This window comes from Doryrhamphus excisus, linkage group LG13 (genome assembly GCF_037039965.1).
Source record: "Doryrhamphus excisus strain RoL-2023G ecotype Guam linkage group LG13, RoL_Dexc_Guam_v1.1, whole genome shotgun sequence".
Classification (NCBI taxonomy): domain Eukaryota; kingdom Metazoa; phylum Chordata; class Actinopteri; order Syngnathiformes; family Syngnathidae; genus Doryrhamphus; species Doryrhamphus excisus.
Genome location: NC_136369.1, coordinates 10243408 through 10256324, shown reverse-complemented (window position 1 = coordinate 10256324; position 12917 = coordinate 10243408). Strand labels below are relative to the sequence as shown.

The following is a 12917-nucleotide window of genomic DNA, read 5'->3' as shown; positions in this document are numbered from 1 at the left end:
ACAATCTTTCCGTGGCTTCTTGCACAGTACCAATTTATGTAAATGTTTGAATGCTTGCAAGTTTTATCCTGGACAAAACCCACAATGTCGACAAAACTGTCTGTACCACAGTAAAGGCACCTGCGGTCGCACCCAAAAATGAAAAGAAGAAGTTGTGGCTGTAAGGCAACATTGAGGAAGGAGGAGGGAAATACATTTAGGGAAAATACTACGACAGGAGAAATTTGATTTATCAAGGATACAAAAATGCTACAGCACAATAGAATGTGCCAGTATGACAAAGAGGCACGGTTAGGGGAGTGAAATACGCAAGTCACTTCATCATTTCTTTGCAGTGTTCACTTATTGTGGGCTATTTTGGGTACCTATCCCCTATAAAATCCCCTGCTAAACGAGGGAACACAGTAGTCCTAATTTTAAACTAAGACTAGGTCATATCCTGCCACAGAACGGCATGAATTTTGAAAAACCTGTGGTAGAATTCAAACCGCAAGGTGGCAAAGAACGACTATTTACAAATATGGACAATTATGAGTCTCCATCTAATGTCCAATTTGAAATTTGAACCCAGAACCAATCAGCAGGCAGACATCCTAAACACTATGCTGCTCATCATAATATAAATAATTGTCAAATGCAACCTGTGGATCTCCCTATCATTTCTTTTCAATAAACTGACAAAGCAAAAAAAAAAAAAACAGCAAAGCCTTGGCATCCTCTTCCTTAATCATCCAATTCGTGTCATTTCTATTTCTTTATCATTTCTTTCCTCCCCCTCTCTTTGTGCCATCTGGATGGACAGATTTGGGATGAGTGTGATGCGTCTGTTTGTTGATGAGACTTAATCTAGGCAACAGAGGATAGTTTGTTGTGCCAGAGACTTGGATGCTGCTGTTGTTGTAGGTGTGAAACCTCAAATACAGACACATCTCTGCTGTGGCAAACTAAAGCTGCTTTTATTCAGTTCAGCTAGGAATATTATCTATAAACATAGATAGATAAATAGAGTGCCAAACTGAACTCAGGTCAGGTCAGAACTCAAATTACAACCAGGAAAATCCATAACTCCTCAAGGCTTCCTATCAAGTGTTTGTTTTTTTTTATCATCACTACCAAAAATAGTATATCAACATCCCACATTCATATAGAGAGAGGTAAAGTTACGGTTATTATGTTTCATTTCCCTTCAAAAGGATGTTTGACTTTTTAAATGACAAGTTACAGGAAAAAATACATTCTAACTGAATGAATCTCCTCATTGTTTTTTGGCTCTTGCCCATGACTTAACAAGCAAATGACAGACTTGCCTCCCACACTCCAAATCAGCCTGGGAGCAGTCCAAGAAAATAAACGTTTTATGCTGGTGCACAACTCAATCACACTTGCACGACAGCAACACCTTTTATTCAAAACTAACATGGGCGGACAAGAATTTAGCAGGAAATGAATAGCTAAATATTACATAAGAACATGATATTCAGGGAACAACATCATCTATTTTCTGTATTATATTTTGCAGTAGTGATTTAGTATTTGTAATAGAATTGCACAATTCGGCAAAAAATGTGAATCACGATTTTCTTTTTCTTTCTTGAGATTGCAAAGGAAGGAGGAAAAGGCCAAAGAGCTTGAGAAAAATCCTTAGATTGTTGTTTTTGTAGTACAGTGGAACCTTGGTTAGCATCATAAATTTGTTCCAGAAGGTTTGACTCTCATCGAAACAAACTCTAACCCAGGGGTTAGCAACCCATGGCTCCAGAGCAGTATGTGGCTCTTCAGCCTCTTGTTGTAGCTCCCTTCCCAATGCTTAAGTATTTAACACCCGAACTTGTTGGCGCCAGAGTAAACATACCAGGTAAGTTTACATTTAATTTACACAGATATTTATGTACATTTATCTTATATATTAGCAAGATCCGATACTAGAAAGAGTACTCGATCATCTCCACTTTTTCCTCATCTGAACTACTTTGATACCTCAAAATTTCCTCTAAATCTGGCAGTCAACGAAGATCATGGGGGACTCGCAATTCAATCTTCAGGCGTCAGGTATTGAGGTTTAGCTAAGATGATACTGTCGTTACCCTAAAGTTGGCATCCATTACATATTCACACTGCACTTCTATTTGTTGGATTCTGCTGTTAAAACTGGTAAAATGAAGAAAGATTCAAACTTATGAAAGTTTAAAAGATATTGTTTTTGAATTACTATGTCTATTTTCCTTTAGTGAGCGTGGGGGTAAAATGGCTCTTTTGATAGGAAAGGTTGCAGACCCCTGCTCTAACCCCTAAGAAATTATGTAAATCAAATTAATCTGTTCCAGAAAACCAAATGTCTTAACACAAAATATGTTTTTATAGTTTTAGAATGACAGTTTTTGTCACAGTCCGGCTTGTGAGTTTTACGGTTTGACCCCTGGATGCAGCGATAAGGACCCCAAATGCAGGTAAAAGTATATTTATTTATGCTATGCAGCAGAGCAACGCACTAGCATGACTCACTCAAAACATGGCAATGAACCGACAAAAGGAAGACGCACCGGCTGAACTAAATACAATCAACAAATTACAAACAGGTGCACGTCGAGGAGAAAGTAAAAGTGACGGAACACAGGACAGACCAACACAGGAAATAATACAAAATAAGGGTATGAACTAGGAACAGAGGCAAAAAAGGAACTCAACGAGCTGTCACGAGGGGGTGAAGCCCGATTCTGACAGCTTTACATACATAAAACAGTTTTAAATGACCATAAAGGAAAGAGACAATAAATGAAACAGACACAAAAGACTACATTTACCTTAATTGAAAGTGTAATTGTTGTCAAAACAAGATCAACACAGACACCACCTTGGTGTTTTGACATTAGTTATTTCTTCAATTCAGCAGTGTTTCTCACCTCAAGTAATTGCTTGTCTTTTGATCACGGCTACAAAAAGAACCTAAGTACCAGCATTTGATATAAACGGTGAGAAACACTATTGAATTTAAGAAATAACTCATGGCAAAACACAAAGGTGGTGTCCGTGCCACATTCTGTCTTTGCCAACAGCTGGAGCTTATCCCAGATTACTTATGGTGAGAGGCAGACCACACCCTGGATTGTTCTTCTGACTTAAACCTTGAAATGACTTTTTAAACTGCTGCTAAAATCACATTATTATAGTCGTACGGTGAAAAGCCCCGACATGAATGAATCATTCATTGATGGGAAAAAAAGAAGTCCCTCACCTCCGTCCACTGTCCGTTGGTCTGTACCATGAGGATCACACAAGGGTCGGACTTATTGAGAGTGTCTCGGTCCAGTAGAGCTTTACAAGACACTCGCAGCTCTACTTTGGAGACACAGGTTGCCGGACCGCCAAGGCTGGTGGCAGGAGAGGTGGCCTCCTGAATGTCATTCATCCTGGCTCACGGATAAGCGGATCAGCCAAGCAGCAAACAAGAAGTAGAAGAGATGGTGTAGTCTGTAACTGTGAGGGATGGCAACAGGAAGTGGTTAGGGAAAGAATCTCAGTAAAGATGCTGACAGGAGACGGCCAAGCAGAGACTCCCCATATCGTCCCAAGGGAAGGAAGCAAGGCATGTATTCTCTTGAAGGGGATACTATTTCACTTCTTATGAGGGATGGCTTGAGGTGGGCTTTTGCAGACTCTAGATTGGATCCTCTGGATGGACAGACGACAGTTATATATAGTGTCAAAATAGGTATAGGCTACCAGCTAAACACTACTGTATTTTGCTGCTAGATGAGCAATTTATCTCACAGGCAGCAGTGACAGATATGCATCTTTATAAAGCCTCCATCCATCAATCCATTTTCTATACTGCATCCATGTTTTGTGGATGTGAAAAGACAAAATTTACATTTGGAAACTGCCAACAAAAGATACTGTACAGGATAAGATATATGTGTAAATTAATAATAACCAAACTTTTATTTAATGCAACAAATATAAACAGTGTGTGCCTGCTTGATAAGCAATAAAATAAAACCCTTGTGTGATTTTCCTGAGTCACAAAAACAGCAGCCCAATAAAAACTGAACCATAATCATTCAGGGTCTCGAAGGACACATACAATTGTGCAGCCACATGTTACTCTGCACAATTTGTCTAAACTCTTAATTGTTCATTGGAACATAGATACAAAGGGCCACACTGTAGCACATGGCAGATCATATATCATAATATAAATAACATACAATATAACTGTCTGTCTGAATATAACATATTTATATATAAATATATTGTTGCACCCCATATATATATATATATATATATATATATATATATTCAGTACGCATGTGTATCGAACAACATATAACAAGGTGGCACACTTATATACATACATACATACATACATACATTCATCCAAACATACATACACAGCCCATTTCAGTTAAATAGTTGTCTGCAATAAAATACATTCCTCAAAAATGTTTTTTTTTACTCCAAAGATCCAACAGTTCAAAATGTAAATTCTCGCAATATTTCATATTTTTATGGACATTTTTTGATTGATAATTTCATCCTGGATATGGGGAGGAAGGGAAAAAAAGGACACAAAAACCTGACGTGAAAAACACGGACACAATTTCTGCTGTACAGATAACACTGATGAAGCCAATATTTGGAAATCCAATAACAACATTTATCTTTTGTATTCTGCTGCCGTCACATGCATTGATTCGCGTGGGAAGCACCTTGAACGCCTTCTGTGCTCAGCAATAATCTAGGCTATAGTTATGGGGCCAAATTACTCCACCCAATATTTTTTGGGATGTATCACTATTTGATGATATGAAAAAAAAATTCAGCATTTAAATTATATAATATAAATGTGGTTATATAATATATATACACAATTTGTATTCAGTCTTGTATAAAAAGCTACAAACCTTAAGCCATATAATTAACACACATAACTCAAACTATAAAACACATTGTTAAGATGCAAAAAAAAGCAGGTTTTGAGTGCACCTCATATTTAAATTTTGATTCCCTTATCAGGTTTTAGTCCGCGGGTAAGGAGAATGTGTCACGTATGTCTTTATATAATTTTATTATTATTTTAACCATCTCTGCTGTTCCTGAGTACCACTTAATGTAGCCTGCGGATGGTACTTGAACAACAGTTTGGGAATCAATTGGTCTATACAGTACCCCTTCAGGCTGATTTATAGTGGGGAGGCGTGGTAAACCATAGAAACACTCATATTTACACCAGTGGAGTGCTGAGATTCTCCAATATACCTATAATATTTATTTTTAGTTTTTTTTCCGTGTATTAAATATGAAATTCACATTTAAATAAATTTTAAAAATACCTATCTTTCAACCACAGTGACATAGGCTGCATGTGATGGACTGGTCACTAATTAAAAAAAAACATCATTTTCACATGAAACTGCATGTACCAGGTAGAGGTATGAAAGAGGCATGCTTGACATTTGAGCTGCTCTGATTTCAGCACCACAGACAGCACCAACAAAGAAAATGTGACCCACAAACTCATAAGAGAGCTTAATAAAACACAGATTCAAACATGCAACACAGTAACCAAAGTGACACACACTAAAAGTTGGACATTTACAACAATGAACTCTGCTTCAAATATTTAAGTAGCCAATACTTACTTGTACAGGAGCTCAAAGACGTAGGCTCCTCCTCATTCCTTCAGTGAGATGCATTCAAGTCACTCCTTGCCCTTGATTCACTCTTTTGTAGCGCAACACTTTTGGATGTTCTCCCGCAAGGCAGCAGCTTCATTTGCCTCCCTCATTGGTCGCCTCGGTGTGTGGACACATGGAGAGAGACAGAGAGAGAGAGACGGAGAGAGAGAGGCTGGGCTTGTTCTCCTCCAGTCATTGAGTTTGAAAGCAAGCCGAATAGATCACCATATGCTTGTTAAAATGCATCATCAAGCAACATAGCGATGCTAACTTGCTGAAGGTGAAGTATATTTTAAAAAAGGGGCTATTCATATTGACAAAAACTGGCAAAGACTGTGTAGGGTTAATAGTTTTAAAGTCATATGTCAATCAAGAGGCGGCACGGTGGATGAGTGGTTAGCGCGCAGACCTCACAGCTAGGAGACCAGGGTTCAATTCCACCCTCGGCCATCTCTGTGTGGAGTTTGCATGTTCTCCCCGTGCATGCGTGGGTTTTCTCCAGGTACTCCGGTTTCCTCCCACATTCCAAAAACATGCTAGGTTAATTGGTGACTCCAAATTGTCCATAGGTATGAATGTGAGTGTGAATGGTTGTTTGTCTATATGTGCCCTGTGATTGGCTGGCGACCAGTCCAGGGTGTACCCTGCCTCTCGCCCGGAGACAGCTGGGATAGGCTCCAGCACCCCCCCCCCCCCCCCGCGAGATTCATGCCCTTATATGATTATAATATAATAACAGCTCTTGCATTGGTTTGCATTAAGTTGTGTGAGTCTTTATTCAATTTCCCACACACAGAGAAGCACCAAATACAACTGACTTCCACAGTATACATATCTGCAGTGGTGGATTATTACATTATCACTCCTGTGTGTTTTGATTGACACTTGCAGATAGATAATGTGCTTGTTATTGTAGTTGTGCAACTGCATCAAATTAACAGTAATATTGCAGTTCTGGCTTTTTCAAGCAAACTATATGCACTTCCCATCAGAAGCTGTACATTTTGAGGACCGGTGGCATCACTTTTTTTGTATCCAATTCACACATTCACACGATATATGAGACACATTACCGCGTTTATGACATGAGCCACAGTGTGTGCTGTTCCATCATTCAACAGCTACATACGTTATGCAACACATTGTTTCCACGCAGCCGGCGTTGATGTATGCTCTGCAATCCACCCACAAATGTATTCTTTTCATGAATGTAGCTGCACACCGTTGCGTAACAATTTTTTTAGACAGCACCGACAAAGCAGCAGTTTTTCAGAGCTGCTGCGAGGCAGGGGGGCGGAAGGTCACCCAAAACAAACTAGAGCAGCTGCAAAATTGAGACAAACCACAATTTGGAAGAGTGTCAGTCACGGCGTATGGTGCTGACGAGAGAGTGGGGGCTTAATTGAAAACACTTTCTGCTGTTTGGGATGAAAGAAAAAAAGATTTTCAGTGGCCTTGTGTGAACAAATATGTTTGTTTTCTTTGATTTCTCCATTCAGCATTCAGCTTGAGTGCTGCAGACAGGGGGGTTGTATGCAGCAATTAGTCAAATAAAGCATTTAGTTTATGAATCCATCAAGCCATGCTGATATCATTAAGAGAGTGATGATTTCACTGCAGTGAGTTAAAAATGGACACAAACAGATACCATCCCTCCCATCGTAGTCAAGTAAGTATCTGCTTTGAGGCGCACACCTGAGCCCAGCAAGGCCACGGCTGCAGAATTCGGGCCATCTGAGGCCCCTCACAGGAGTTCTCTTCCCTTACACGTGGATTATCAATGCACATTCTGCCCTCCATTCACATTACACAGCATGATGCTGGCAGCCTCACATCCTTGTTGTCTGTTTAGCAACCCCGAGTGCCTAATGGCGCATTTTAGTGACAGCACCCACCAGTGGCCCCCACGGGTATGAGAGTATTTATGAACATGAGGGTTTTTTAAGTAATTAAATGACTCTATTGGCACCACTGTGTGCCCCCAGTGTCAAGAAGATGTAATTAATGCTAATCAATCACTAGGCTTGTGTTTCACCAGACTCATAGGGAGGTAACATTATCTCTCTCATTTTTTTTTCCCCTGAAGTCATCATCACATGGCCTACTGACTTTACTGACACTGGTTTTGGGCTCCCAGTATGAGACACACAAGAAGGGATCGACCTGAACACAACACCGCATTGATTCCACATTATGTGACAAGAGCAAAGAGAAGGTGCATGGCTCTACGTTCTAACAAATCAAATGAGGTTATACAGTAGCTCACACAAGACACTTCTTTAGGTATACATGCACAATTTCATGAGATCCAACACAAGAACTTAACCTATATTTTGATTGGCATTGGTACTTTGCAGTGGTTGTACACATGCCATGAATTGTTGAATTTAATTTCAGCCATCACTGATGTCAAGGCAAAAAATTACAACATTAAAGCTTCCATTAATTAAATTGTCTTGTACATTTTGTTACTTTCATTGGTTTAAGGCATATATGTCAACAGAGGGACAAAACACTTCAGGTTATCTTTCCAACCAGTTTCACCAGCAGGTGATTTAATTGACGAGCTCCTTCCCTCAAACCAAATGAGGGTTAATCACTGAAATCACCTGTCTTGCAAAATCACCTGCAATGTCTCGGCCCTCCAAGGCATGAGTTTGTTTGACACCCCTGGTTTAAGGGAGCTGACATATTCCGTTCAGTGGCATAAAGGAGCACTGTGGCTCTTGCACCACCTACTGCCATAAAATAAATGCTACAATGATTAGACTTCTGCAGGTGTAGTCTCAAACCACAGTGGTGTACATGTGAATAATTGTGGAACTTCCAAAGATCCAATGCAATGGACCACAGTAGACTGGTTGTTGATGCTGTGAAAGCGTGCATCACAGGGATATCCAAACTTTATAAACGGTTAATGAAAAGATGCAGAGGACCAATTGGGTGTATTTTTGTTTGTTAATAATGCTAAATGGCATGTAGAGATTTTAACCAATATCTGATATATAGTACCAATATTCTCAGGCACTTTATTGCCAATACCAACCCATTCTGATACTGGAAGCAAACCTTCCCTCAAAGGTCAGGTCAGATCTTGAGTATGAATGAACATATTATGCTTCTTCTGAATGCATTTCACAAAATAAGTGCAAAGACAAATATATTTGCAATAGGCCAGTGCTTCTCAAACAGTGGGACGGGCCCTCTTGGGGGCACATTGTGAACTGGCAGGGGGGACTGTCAATATTAGTGCAGACAAGCCAGCATGTGTGAATGTCATTCACAGCAGGCAATTTGACTTTTGAATGTGTTATATTTATCATTTATCTGGTTTCAGTTTCGAGCTTAGTCTGTATAGTACAGAAAAATAATCAGTTTAATATTTCAAATCAGGAGGGTGCAAAAAATGTTCCATCCCCCAGCTGGGGCATGACAGAAAATAACCACTTCAATAGGCCTATGTAATACAAAACGGAAATATTTAATATTAATTTAATATAAATAGTACTTAATATTGTGTCTTTGTAAAAATCACAAAATCCTGCCCAATTAAATGGAAGACACCTTTCATTGCGAATGGAAACTATTCTTCCAAGACTGTTATTTTGTTCGATGCGGTGTGATGTTACTGATCAGGGTTTTATGCGGCAGATACTGATCCCAATCATCCATTAGTGAAATCTGGTGGGGGGGCGGGCACATGCACAACATCCATACTGATATTTACAGTAAATGGCTAACTTTTGTTTGCTTGATTCTTTTCCCACTGCCATGTGGGCACCACGGGGTGGGAGGTGGGTTGGGTGTCACTTGTGGTCAGGTCTGAAGCCAATTAATCACAATAAATGAACGGCCATTTCAATTAAATTTACAATATGCAGAGGGCCAGTAAAAATGAGCTGTGGGCAAAAAATGGCTCAGAGACGGCACTTTGGACACCCATGATGTAGCAGGAGTGAGTTTAGATTTTAATTACTCTTCTTGTGTTGCGTTTGTCACAGACTAACCCATGAAAGACACCATCTGTTATCTGAAAGGACCTCAATCATGACAGTCTCCGTGTAATCTTTTAAACACTTTATTTTGCAGAGTTTTAAAGAAATTACTTTTTCTTTTCAACATCCTGCTCAGCAGCCTCTTTAGCTCTCTTGGCACGGATTCCAAAGAGGCGAGCATTGGCCCTGGCCATACGCAAGCTGGCGAAAGCCTTGAATTTCTTCTCGTCCTCAGAGATAACCCTGGGCTTTTCCTTCTTGTACACCTGGGAGGACGACAACAAAACAGTTATTTCATCTAACACCTGCAAAGGCTGGTTACCAATGATGGTGAAGCTAAAGCTTGAGTTGTACGCGGCTGTCATCAGACAAGGGGTTCAGAAGTTTCATCAATGCAATACAGAGATTCCGGAGAAATTGTCATCATCTGACTGAAGTCCAGACAGGCCATAATACTCAACTGCTGGTTTGGTTATGGTCTGGAGGGTGGCTGTAATAGAAATGCAACTTACAGTTTTGATGGGCATGACAGGTCCTGTGAGCTGAGTGGCCATCTTCACTTCCTCCTCCTGAAAAGATTAAACACACCACTCACCAAGTGTTGCCATGTTTGGAGAAAAACATTTGCAAATATGTGCAACTATTAAACATTTTGACCTCAATGTTTGACCTCAGTCATTTAGCATAAAACTTACAGTGCTGTCTCCCTTCCTAGGAGCAGAAGCCTTCCTGGGGAACAGGATGAGCTTTGATCGGTACTCCTTCAGGCGCTGCACATTGGCCTGAAGAGATTCTGTCGACCTGTTACGGCGGCGAGGGTCCACGGAGATTCCGATGGTGCGGGCCGTCTTTTTGTGGATGCCGGCGGCCTGCAGGGAACAGCAAGGTGCATTAAGATTTATTTTTGCTACAGTTGAAAAATGTTTACAGAAAAGGTGCGTTTAATTTAGAAAACAGTCATCAGAGAGAAGGGTTCAATGCATTCATCAACATAAATACAGCAATTGCAGAGATCATCATCATTTGACTGTTGAAATACAAAGACATTCAATGCAATCCTTTAACATGTGTGCAGTTATACAGTCTGGATAGAATTCATATTAATTAGGCCTTCTTTCCCAGATGTAAAACAAGAGTGTTAATGACCAATTCCTGCTTAGACAAGATTTTATGAAAGACATTGTATTAGTTTCTTCTGTCTCCATTTTTTTTTATTGTACTTTCTCTTTAGATTTCAGCTTCTGTGTGTTGCCATGTTAATCTAATCTGCTCAGGGCCTTGACAATATGGAGCGCTGCTCCATGTCACACTATTAGCAATGGGGCAGTTTCTTTAACATTTCAGATTCATCTCAGTACCAGCTTGCTGGCACACTAATGTCTGCATTGTTCCGTCCTATGATCGGCTGATCAGAGCCACATCGCTCAACAGACATGTTACATACACAATGGCTATCTGAGGAGAAATTGACTTCCCTGGTGATTAGATCCATTGTACTTAACCATGTTGTATAAATTACTTGCAAACTGCTCCATATGGTGTTTTGGTGTGGATGTTTGAAGTTGTCCGAACCTTAAATCGACAATCTGTTCTATTTCTCTTGGTTACATTTGAGTGAGCACCAACTGTACAAGCACCCATGTATCACCAATCACAGGGAAATCAGTCAAATAATAAAATATGGTAATCTAAAACGGTTGGGTGATGTGGACCTTGGCATACATCACAATATTTTAGGGCGTATCATGATATAAATTGTAAATTGAACAAATTGTATAAAAGCTACACACCATAAGCCATAAAATGAAATACACTTTTAAAGCACATTTATTGGTAACAAACTGGCTAACTTTTCTAATGGGATGTGAGCCTTAGCACACATTGCTACTAAATAAGCAAACTAATTCCTGTCTGTGCATGTGAATAAATTATTGGATACTTAATTGAATAAAATGTCCTACTCCTACAATATTGGTTGTAGGCGTAAAGAAACATACATAATTTGAAAGATTTACCTTCAGTTCCTCCAGGGTGAAACCACGTCCAGCACGGACCTTGGTGTGGTATCTGATTGTGGGACACCTGACCTGCGGCCTCAGTGGTCCGGCGACAGGACGTGGAGCGATGCGGCGTGCCTTGGCCTGGCGAGCCTTTCGTCTGAGGAAAGAAACCACTGTATCAACCTGCAGTAAACCAAATAGTCTAGTACGAACAGGCAACAGAAATGCATTTCTGTTGTCCTAAACCTTGTTGACATTTGCCACAAACACGATCAACATTCAACTTTTCAATAAAGATACTGCGTCACTAATCACATTAAATCACTGTATTCACACATTCAGGCAAACCACCAAAAGGATTTATATGCCATCCATTTAACGATTTTATTTTAGGTTTCAACAGATTCTCGTCATTGCTGACCGTTAATTATACTACACGTAAACGTACATGCACATGTAGCCTACCTTTGATAAATTACAGCAATTTTGTAAACCCATATAGAACGTATTGTGATACATGCAGAATATCATGACAACTAAACGTGGCATCTACACTAACCTGCGGAGCTTCCTGGCTGGCTGGTTGAACCAGGTGCGTACTCTTTTCTGCCAGTCTTTGTGGAAGTGGGGGTTCAAGATCATTCCATTCCGGCTGGGGGCCATGGTTGCCTACTTCCCTGGAACACACGATTCACCGACATGAGCTAGCTTCCATGCCGGCATCATCATGCACCTTCGCTGAGCAATGGCTGACAGTTAGCCTCGCAAGCAGCGATTCAACCAGACATTTGTCAACAACTTCATGACACCATTAGAGTAAGTAATCGTGGGAAGCCTTCTCGGCTTCAAATTCTTATGGTAGTTACGGTAAGGTAACCCTTTTGCTTTGATAAATGTTTGCAGGAATGCTACCAGGCACGCTACTGCTAGCAGACATCACTTTCAAAACAGAGGTTTTAAGGGACTTTAACATGAAAATTCAAGTCAATGTTCACCTAAATTCATAATTGACAAAATGTACTACTAAATCCCACTAACGAGACGCATAAACGGTACATCTAGGGTAAGGATTGCGATAGATTATCCTGAAACCAGTAGAAGACAACATTCGTACCTACAAGGGAGGAAAATGGCCGAAAGGAAAAAGGAAGGAGAGAAGCGGTGGATTGTGGGATATGTGTGTCCATGTGGGCGTCAACTAGCCAATCAGCGACAGCGACCAAAGAGCGTATATAACGTCCAAATAA

At 40.2% G+C, this 12917-nt stretch overlaps 2 protein-coding genes and 1 non-coding gene across 4 annotated transcripts in view; all 3 read right to left on the bottom strand.

Annotated features, from left to right (window-relative positions):
• The window catches only part of cpne7 (copine VII), a 42789-nt gene extending 37004 nt beyond the window's left edge, over positions 1-5785 (bottom strand). The window contains exons 1-2 of the mRNA XM_058088673.2: positions 5640-5785; positions 3233-3474 (exon numbers count right to left, since the gene is read on the bottom strand). Of these exons, the coding sequence (XP_057944656.1) occupies positions 3233-3406 (174 nt within the window). The 5' untranslated portion in view covers positions 3407-3474; positions 5640-5785. The remainder of the gene's footprint in view (positions 1-3232; positions 3475-5639) is intronic.
• A 3952-nt stretch (positions 5786-9737) lies between these two features.
• Positions 9738-12882, bottom strand: LOC131139264 (large ribosomal subunit protein eL13). 2 transcript variants are annotated; one of them, XM_058088677.2, is made up of 6 exons: positions 12785-12882; positions 12230-12347; positions 11686-11827; positions 10366-10539; positions 10183-10239; positions 9738-9936 (listed from the first exon to the last, which is right to left on the bottom strand). In XM_058088677.2, the coding sequence occupies exons 2-6, from the start codon at positions 12331-12333 to the stop codon at positions 9778-9780; spliced, it is 636 nt and encodes a 211-aa protein (XP_057944660.1). In that variant the 5' UTR covers positions 12334-12347; positions 12785-12882; the 3' UTR covers positions 9738-9777. The 2 variants fall into 2 exon arrangements, with proteins under 2 accessions (XP_057944660.1, XP_057944661.1); XM_058088678.2 differs by having other exon boundaries at positions 12789-12813.
• On the bottom strand, positions 10018-10096 carry LOC131139892 (small nucleolar RNA MBII-202). Its single transcript, XR_009132319.2, has one exon. It is a non-coding gene; the product is annotated as a small nucleolar RNA MBII-202 (small nucleolar RNA).
• Positions 12883-12917: the final 35 nt, after the last annotated feature.

What these genes read in the sequence shown, in the direction of transcription:
- LOC131139264 (XM_058088677.2), bottom strand. Translation starts at nt 12,333, where the DNA reads ATGGCCCCCAGCCGGAATGGAATGATCTTGAACCCCCACTTCCACAAA. An exon ending in TCACCCTGGAGGAACTGAAG is followed by an intron (nt 10,540 to 11,685) that starts GTAAATCTTTCA and finishes TGTTCCCTGCAG; the next exon opens with GCCGCCGGCATCCACAAAAA. An exon ending in CTAGGAAGGGAGACAGCACT is followed by an intron (nt 10,240 to 10,365) that starts GTAAGTTTTATG and finishes TAATCTTTTCAG; the next exon opens with GAGGAGGAAGTGAAGATGGC.